Source organism: Mus pahari, unplaced genomic scaffold (genome assembly GCF_900095145.1).
Source record: "Mus pahari unplaced genomic scaffold, PAHARI_EIJ_v1.1 scaffold_10927_1, whole genome shotgun sequence".
Taxonomy (NCBI): Eukaryota; Metazoa; Chordata; class Mammalia; order Rodentia; family Muridae; genus Mus; species Mus pahari.
The window spans coordinates 4,630-14,496 of NW_018392132.1; the positions used below are offsets into that span (position 1 = coordinate 4,630).

At 37.9% G+C, this 9,867-nt stretch overlaps 1 protein-coding gene across 1 annotated transcript; it reads right to left on the minus strand.

Moving 5' to 3' along the window:
- Positions 1-2,998: 2,998 nt before the first annotated feature.
- LOC110314847 lies at positions 2,999-5,919 on the minus strand. Its single transcript, XM_021189061.1, has 3 exons — positions 5,854-5,919; positions 5,332-5,395; positions 2,999-3,785 (listed from the first exon to the last, which is right to left on the minus strand). The coding sequence occupies exons 2-3, from the start codon at positions 5,358-5,360 to the stop codon at positions 3,038-3,040; spliced, it is 777 nt and encodes a 258-aa protein (XP_021044720.1). The 5' UTR covers positions 5,361-5,395; positions 5,854-5,919; the 3' UTR covers positions 2,999-3,037.
- Positions 5,920-9,867: the final 3,948 nt, after the last annotated feature.

The following is a 9,867-nucleotide window of genomic DNA, read 5'->3' on the forward strand; positions in this document are numbered from 1 at the left end:
TCAGTCACAATTTATCTAGACCCCTGAGATATCTCAAACACTAGACGACCACACAGACAGGATACACCAGTTGTTATGAGGCCCCTAACACACATACAGTAGAGGACTTCCAAGTTTGTGTTCATTCAGAGACAATGCACCTAACCCTCATGAGTCTGCAGACCTCAGGGTGTTTAGAGGTCAGGTGGGGTAGGGGTTGGGGACATTCACATGGAAACCAGGGTTGAGGTGTGGGATGTGGAGCAGTCAGAGGGCAGATGGGGTGTGGTGAATGGAAAATAGACTGTAAAAAAAATTAATTAATTTTATAAAAATAATTTTTAAAAAGACCTTAGGACGAGGAAAAAAAGATCTTAGCCAATATAAGATATCTGGGTGGATGAACCATTAAGGGAAGAGTGGGAGTCCAGAGTGAGGTGCACCCAAGGGTGACTAGACTATAAAAAGAATGACCCATACATCCAAGGAGAACTCTGGGCTCCCTTTCATTCTGTTGATGGGAATTGAGTGTGTCTGTTTAGCTAAACTCTGAGTTTTTATCTTATTTTATATTCTGAAGCTGGTGCTTCTTTCAGTGTTAATACAACTTGAATTCTTTGATGCACAACTTCACATCCTTTGTGTGTTTCAATATTGTGGACTGTTGCTTTTGCACATGCTCAGAACTCTAGCAGTTACTTTATGTCAGTAACCATCATACATCTCGGTTACTTTCAAACCTGGTCAGGAGTCTGTCACATTTGCTCTCCCTCTCTTGGACCTGTGCCTGTCACCTCTGTTTGGCTTTATTCTCTCTTCCACTGTCACTTTAACTTATGCCTTTCTTCTGGTTTTCTTTGACACGCATACTTTATCCATTCACACAATGAATTGAACAATAACTTTAGACAAAAAAAAAAACCTCCCAGGATTTTCCTAAAAATTGTTTCCTCTGACTGTCATACCTGCACAGGAATTCCATGACTACAACCTTTCCTATCTTGAGCTGCTTATGTCAATTTTTTTTCATTATTACACCAATTAATCAAATATCTAATACAGTGGGTTTGTGAAAAAGACAAAGACCAGGATGCATGGAGAGTAAATATATACACAGCACAACACATACTCAGAAGGTCACCGTGCTGAATGAAGAATGTGAACAAAAGTACTCAGGAAGACAGCCCTTACTGTGTTAAGTGTTCCACAAAGTTGGCTTATGGATTATTCCTTTCTAGTTGCTCACATTTTGTATGGAACAGTGTAAAGGTACTTGGCTAGCTTTTAGTCACCTGAGAAGGCATTCATTGCCCACATTAACATGCTTGTGACAATTATGTGAAAACTGTAGAGAAAAAAAATGTAAGTTTAAATCATCAATATCCACTTACCCAGGAGAGAAGGAGATCATGAGATAATACATCTAAACTGAGGTGGCACAGCCATATCTTCTGGAAACAGTGAGAGACATGAAGACAGCAAGACTGCTTGACCCATTTCAAGGAAAGCCAAGCTGAATGCTGCAACAACTGTCATTCAGTCTCTCACTTTTGGGTTTTGGTGTCTGCTTGTTGCATTCTTGAGGACATTCGTCATTATAATTCATTTGTGTCTTTTCATGAGAAAAATTTATGAAAATTCAAAAACTAACTTTATCTGGTCCTACTTGAAAGTCTTCCTTATGCCCTTGAGATGGCTAGATGAGGTCATTAATTCAGGAACAATCTTGCAGAATCTGATCCAGAGCAAACACAAAAGTGCAATTGGCATAGGATTAACACAGATAATTGACAAACCCTTATAGGCCATGACATTAAGATACAGATTCAAGGCCTCCCTTTACATCCCACTTGAAGATCTCTGAAAGCATAGTTTAAAGGTTGAGGGTCTTACAGGGTATACTCCCTAGAGCAATAGAATTCAGTAAATAAGAGAAATTGATGAAAATAAATTTTTCTTATTCATACTGTAGATAGTGAAACATAATAAAAGAAATTAGATATTACTATTGCTATTCATAAAAAGACTCATTCAGATAACTTCTAGTTTGCTGGGGTACTTTAAAACTGGAAACACCATGGGCCTAAAAAGAAGCTGTCATATAATACATTTGTTTGATGTGGAAGAGACAATATTTAGTGTCTTTAAATTGGAGGCATAGGACTGATAATAAAAACAAAATATGTTCCCCTTATATTTTCCAACTGGGGCTGAATTTATAACTTTGGACATGTAATGAAAAACATCAAACACATAATCTCTACTTCTTGAATACTCATTAGTCTCACTTTGTTCTCTGAAACCTGTATAAACTGTCTGATTGCTAGCAAGTCAGATCTGCAGAAACAATCTAATTGCTACTCAGTCAGAGATACAAGATTCCCTGAAATATAGCCTCCAGATTTTCTCCCTTGTTTTGCTGACTCTTTGTCTCCTCTGCTAAATTAAAACATCAGCACCCTCTAGCTTGAAGAGGATATTTCATTATTTCGGTGGGAGCACTTGTCTACTCTTTGGTACTGAGTGGATGCATTGCATTATTTTGGACATAGCAATATTTAGTCTAGTACTCTAGCCTTCTGAGAGCTTCCATATACATGAATCATGCCCATATTCTACCCAGTTGTTCCCTACATGGAACACTTCTCTGCCCCAGAACACATTGGAAATGACTGGGTATTTCAGAAAAATCTATCAGGGGGGAGTCTTCAGAGCACTAAGATATCCAATAAACTGTTTGTCTTCTTTTAGTTCAAGAATAAGAACTTTCAGCAGTGCTAACAGGCTGCAAGTACTGCTCTCCATTCAGTACACATTAGGTGTTAAGTGCCCACAATATGATGCATGCTTAAATACCTGGGTGTTATGTTTTATTTAAAAAGAAACCTCTAACCTAGGTGTGGTTCCTAGATTTATTACTGAACACATCATCTTAGAATGCAGAGTTTAGGATGAGAATACCTTTAAGGAAGATAGCACATTCAACAGGAAGAAGAAAATAAAACTTCAGACATACCATGAAAATCAATGTGATATTTTATTTTATCTGAGTAAATAATTACAGGAGTACTGTGGGGTGTAGAAAGCCTTGTCGGGGAGTCTCCTGGCACATTTTGCAAACACCAGCACACTCATCTATGGACCTGTCATCCTGTTTGGAAGCTTGCTGGGCGTCCAGCTTCCTCTGACATTTCAGTGACTTTATCTCATAAAGGAACATAATCACACAAAAGAGTGACAGAATGGTTGTCACAAGACCCATTGGAAACACATGAGTGCTGTGTTTTTTAATCAGGGCTTCTTTCTTAACTGGAAAGGTTGGTGGAAAGTCAAGGGTGGTTTCTCCATAGAGATCTACTACATGGTTCCAGGTCACAGAAATAATGGTACAAAGGCTGCTGAGGATCAGAATTAAGACAGAACACTTGTAGCACACTATCTGAATCTCAGAGACTGCAGCTTTGATTATGCTGACCCTAATGGCTGCTGAGCTAAAAATCACAACAACAGGTTTTATCAGCATTGCCAGTAATATCAGGCTCCGTGCACATTGAAATTCAGGTGATATTGTCCAGGTCGAGTTGATAGGGCTGTGTACGAGAGTTATTGTCTCAGTATCAGGGAAGTTAAATTCCCAATGGTAGTAAGCTTCCCAAAGTCCGATGTAAACAAGCTGGACAACATCATTGTCAAATTCCCAGAGGCGCCAGTATTTGCTGTTTGCAAGAATTATTCCAAGCCCCGAAGATAAGAGGCTGCAAAGGAAGCCAGTCACTCTGAAGATCCACTCCTTCACCCCGGAAAATCTGAAAATGAGACAGTACAATTATAGAATCAACCAGGAACACAAATGTGGAAAACTGAATGAGTCATAGTATACAGGTATGAAATACCCATTCCATGCCCCTACTATCTCAGTGCTGTATTTAAGTGAGCTATACACATGTCAGGCTACTATATACTAGTTAACTATGAATAAGAAAACTTGTGATCTATGATTGTGGCAGGCATCTCCATTGTAAGATATTTGGAAAATAATTTCATAGTATCCTCCAAATTTTCCTATGTTGTTTCTTTATTATCCATTTCAATACTTAAATTCCTGGTGAAATAAGAGTTTGAAGTATCATGTAAGGTGCTGCTTATTGCCATTCTCTTTGAGAAACAAAAAATACATTAAAAACATCAGTGATTATTCCAAACAGGGATGCTCAACTTACTGTAGTGGATTATTGCATAATCCTTACGAGAGCACTTTAGTACCTTAATAGCTCTTGAGACAAAAGAGACAAAAAATAATGCACATGGTGGGCCCATTTAACTCAAGCAAAAGCATACCTGATTTTTTAAATACGCAAAGATAGGAACGTAATGGAACAATAGGTATGTTAAGTAGATCAAGGAGAAGACACTCTCATAATTCTCTAGATATTACCCAAATGGGTGTGCATTTCTGTGGAATACTATGTGTAATATTGCATAATTAAAATCCATGTGAACACAAGATTAAATTTCTATTTATAACTATTTTCCTGTAAATCTTCATAGTAGTATTCTGATTACCTACTATATGTGAGGTAGTGAGTTGAATTGCTACATCATCAAAACTATTATATGTATATAAAAGATGATGAATAATGAATATGTGCATTCTGTATCCACTACTTATTCAATATTGTACTTTGTGAAAATTGACTTCATTGTGGTGCAACATATAATGGATCTAGAAGTTTTTTGCTGAGCTAATAACATCTCTGACTAAAATAAATAATACTTCATATTATTACTATGAAAAAAACTTATTTAGTTCTTTCAATTCAGGCCTATGAGTCTACTAAAAGGAAAATGAGAAAATCATGCTGAGAAAACATCCTGATGTGTCTTTTAAGAGAAAAAAAAAGGAAAAGATCTTCAATGATTCCAGAATGTGCATAACATCATGGCCATTATACATGCAGAAGGTTGAGGGGTCTGTACTAGGGAATCTCCTTTCAAGCAGAGACGAACTGTCAGCTAACTACCATTCCAAAATCTCCTGTGGAATGTACTTTCTAAAAGGGGCAAGACAGTAAAACTACCACTTGGGAAATATAATAAACATGATGGGCTTGCTATTTTTGGAAATTTATTGGAAATCAACATAAGCTCTTTCTTGTCAAGGCATATCTGAAGTAGCAGACTGCAGGACCACTATACTTTGAAGGAGAAATGAAAGTAGGATGTAGAATAATTTTGTGCCAGACAAATGAGCTAGCTTGTCAGGATGTGGTATTGTTCTAGTCTGAAACCCAAGGGTAGATATGAGCTTTTCATAAAGAACCAAATAGAAAGCCTTCATATGTCATACTTTACATTTTAGTGTTGAGGGTATAGCAATCCATTTGGAGGATGACAATATCATCAGTCTTCTAAGTCACTGGAAATATCAAACAGAGAGAGAGTCACAAGTAGTGCTAAAGAAACTAAATGGAAGATGTTCTGTTAGGCATATGTTAACTGCTCATAACAAAGTCTTGCTTACTGTTGGACTCACACAAATAGTTGCATTTATAGCTCATGCTTTGCTTATCTTGAACCTACTTTAAACCCCTCAGGATAGTAGTGACACTCCAATGTTACCCACACTGCTATCAGTCTCAGTTAATACATAGAGAATAACACAGAGTCCAACATCAGTTAGTTATACAGTAAAGGACATGAAGACAAAGTATTCACACATTGGACTTCTGACACTTACAATATTTGGGATAATTTACTCAAGTGGAACTAATGTCTATCAGTAGCCTGACCTATATGTCAGTGGCCTTCTTTGGTGTTCCCTGTCTTAAGATAGTAAAGACTAATGAAAGGCATGTGGAAGTATACAATTCTTACCTTTTTATGTCTCTTCTAGGAAGTTCAAATGTTAGTGACTGCCAACCATAAGAGAAATAAGAATGTACACATTCTTATGTTTCCATGACTACTAGAACTAGTGATAGGTCCTGAGCAATGACCAGGTTCAAATGGGCACAAGTGAATTGTGAGGTGAAGTCTCTAAAATTAGTTAAAAATACATGCATTGTTTAGGGATGTGTCAAATAGCCTATTTGATTTAAAATGAGCCTGTGAAGATTATTCTTAGTAGTTCACTTGACCACATGTTCAATTAACTAAAATTCAAATGACCGAAGATGCTTGTTCATGATTGTTTTCTTAATAAATCATTTGAAGTACAATGACTCATTTCTAATGAAGACTCTTCAAATGAAATGATAAGCATATAATACACAACTTTGGAAATGAGAAGATCCACTATTAACCTGGAACAGACATTGTGCTGGCATCATGTATAAATGTCCTGGATGGATGCTTCCTATCTTTCCTGCATGCTCTCACTCTGGCAATCATGTCCATTCCCATATTAGGATTAAAGCTTACTTCTTTTTGATTCTGGAATATATTGAAGACCAGATGAAAACTCTAGCTTGTTGATGGAAGAACTAATGAATTCATGGATCTTCCTTTTAGACAGCAATTATAGGAACTGCTTGACCACACCTTGCATGACTATAATAATTTGGATAGATAGATAGATAGATAGATAGATAGATAGATAGATAGATAGATAGATAGATAGATAGATAGGCAGGCTCTAGGTGACTGTTGATGAGGTCAGTGTGTTCCTTGCAATTTTTATTGTTAGCAGCCTCTTTATGCATACCACAAAGAGGCACTTCCCTAGGAGAGTGAAGTCCAGAAAAACGGACTCTTTCAACAGGATCCTAGGTTGGGCTTTCAGTTTTCAAGTGCCTTTGTTCTTACACTCAGTTGGGCCTCTTTTCACTATGGAGTTGATCCACAGTCCTGAAAATTTCCTATGCCACAGTCTGAATTATATTTAACTTTGAAATTTTGTCTACAAATAAATTCATATACATAGTTACGTTTTGCATTATTCATATTTTCATGACACAGTCACAATTCAGCCAGGTTTTTGTCAGCATAAAAGATGACTGACCACTCTCCCTTTTCCACTTTGAGTTCTTGATCCTCTCTGATTCCTCATGAGCACCCTCATTCTCATTTCTCTCATCATGTTGCCATTACATCATCCCCACAGAAGAGCCAATTAAACTGTTTTACAGCTATTACATGCTTTTCTGGGATACAGCTCCAAATACATCCAGATTTTCCCCAAGAACCAATTCAAAAAACGTATGAAGTGCATCACCAGATTATTCATGTTAACAGTGAAGAATTCTCCAAAAAACAATTTTCTTTATTATTATTATTATTATTATTATTATTATTATTATTATTATTATTATTTTCTTTATTTACATTACAAATGCTATCCTGAAAGTTCCCTATACCCCCCCCGCCCCTGCTCCCCTACGCACCCACTCCCACTACTTGGCCCAGGCCTTCCCTTGTGCAGGGTCATATAAAGCAAAAACCAATTTTCTATATTACGTACTTGTGTCATTTCTGTGACAAATACCTATCATATGGAAATGATGGAAGGTGTAAATATTTGGATGGTTTTGGGTCAGTCTGAGGGTACAGTAACAGCACAGAAATTAGACTGTAAGAATCATGGTTTTTTCTAGTCACTCTGTATTTACTCTCAGGAAGCAGAGAGATATTAATGTCTATGCTTTTCTAGGTTTCGTCTTTTGGTGTAGTCTGACACCACTGCCCAAGGACTGATGTCACCAATATTTAGCATAGACCTTTGTACTTCAGTTAGCCTAACCTAAATAATATCTCTAAAACATGCCCAGAAGTCTGATTCTTCCAAGAACATAAATCTTGACATCAGCCTTACTTTTTTATCAAAACAGTTCCTGAACTTGCCTCTGTGCTCAGAGGAGTCTGAATTTAATGGGTTTACAACGTATCATGCTTTCCCTGTTTCACCTGAGGCATAAAACAAGCAAGCAATCAAGAGACATGTAGTGGTGACTGACAACTGCTATCCAAACATTCTGTTCCCAAGGCAGAAATACTACCACAAGCTCAAACACAGCTTCTTGCCCATGAAATGTCCAGCACATACCTGAAGAAACAGCAGGAATTGTGTCAGACAATCATGGAACATGAATTTCTAATCATCAAATAGAGCAATTAAGTATCAAAGATGTTTGAGGGGAAGCTGCAATTCATGTTTCAAATGATTTTGGTTGAATGAAAATAACTTGTAGTGATTGTGGATGCACTAAAGTTAACAAGATCTGAGATCTATATCTGTTTGGGTTATTTGGGGGAGTTTAATAATTCCCTTTTCTTTACAAATTACAGGATCATGTGTAACAGTGTGAAAGCATAGTTGAAGCAAATTTTGAGGTTGATAACAGAGGCCTACATTAAAGACTGCATCCTAGAAGACTGATCTCATTGTTTCTAGAAAGAGAATGATAGAGGACATGCTCCCTTAAGGAAGTACAAAAAGAAAATGTTGATTCTAGTAAACTTCATGTGAAATGTAGTGATGGGTGATCCATCCCAATGATAAAGTACAAGTTTCTTCTGCAAATGCTGGTGCCAATCCCAAGACCCAGGTCCACCCTCAAATAACAGATTCCAATTACTTGCTCTGTTAAACATTTCTGTATATACAAACCTCCTTCTCGAGCGCTTTGTCTGAATTTCTGTAAAAAAAAAAAAAAATTGTCTGTGACCCCTTCTCAACCTAACTGCTTGTCTTAGCTTCTGTTAAACTTGTCTGCATGTGCATACCTCAATCTCCATCTAAGTGCTTGTTTTAGCCTGTTAATCTCTGTGCTTATAGATAACCTCTCCCTTAACTAATTGTTTATCTTAGCTTTAGTTAAATTTGTCTGAATGTGTAAGCCTTCTTCTCTATTCAACTGCTTGTATTACCCTCTTTTAAATATCCTGAATGTTCAAACATCCCCATCCAGCTAACTGCTTGACTTAGCTTCTGTTAGACACTGTGATTGTGTAAACTTCTTCCTCAAGTAGTTTATTTTAGCATCAGATAAATTGCCTTCTTGTACAGACTGCTCTCCTACTAACTCTTTAACTTTCTACTAGTTTTATTTTATTGAATATTTTATTTATTTACATTTCAAATGTTACTTTCTTTCCCAGTTCCCCCTCCCCAAATCCCCTAAACTTTCCCACCTTCCCCTGTTTCTATAAGAGTGCTTCCCCACACACCCACCCACCCTGCCACTCCCACCTAATTGCCCTGGCATTCCCCTACACTGGGGCATCAATCATTCACAGGACCAATGGCCTCTTCTCCCACTGATGCCAGATAAGGCAATCTTCTGCTATACATGCATCTGGAACGATGGTTCCCTCCATGGATATACCCTTTGGTTGGTGGTTTAGTCCTTAGGGGGTCTGGTTGGTTGATAGTGTTGTTATTCCTATGGGGTTACAAGCTCCTTCCGCTCCTTCAGCTCCTTCAGTCCTTTCCCTAACTCCTCCACTGGGGTCCCCATGCTCAACCCCATGGTTGGCTATGAGCATCTGCACCTATATTTCTCAGGATCTGACAGAGCCTCTCAGGAGACTGCTATATAAGGCTCCTCTCAGCAAGCACTTCTTAGCATCAACAACAGTTTCTCAGTTTAGGGTCTTTTCATGGAATGGATCTCTTCATGGGATGGGGCAGAATCTGGGTGGTCTTTCCTTCAGTTTCTGCTCCACATTTTGTCCTTGTATTTCCTTTAGACAAGAGCAATTCTGGGTTAAAAATTTGGGGATGAGTTGGTGACCCCATATTCCAACTGGGGATTTTTCAAAACCTCTGGATATGATCTCTAGATGCTCTCCCTCCCCTTTATGGGCATTTCAGCTAATCTCATCACTGTTGCATCCTGGAAGCCTCTTGATTTGCTGGCATCTGGGGCTTGGCTTCCTGATGGTTGCATA

Bases quoted from the DNA above. Each gene is read 5' to 3' on its own strand.
- LOC110314847 (XM_021189061.1), bottom strand. From the start codon at position 5,360: ATGGATTGCTATACCCTCAACACTAAAAT. The intron at 3,786-5,331 runs GTAAAGTATGAC...TCTCATTTTCAG, and splicing joins TATACCCTCAACACTAAAAT to ATTTTCCGGGGTGAAGGAGT.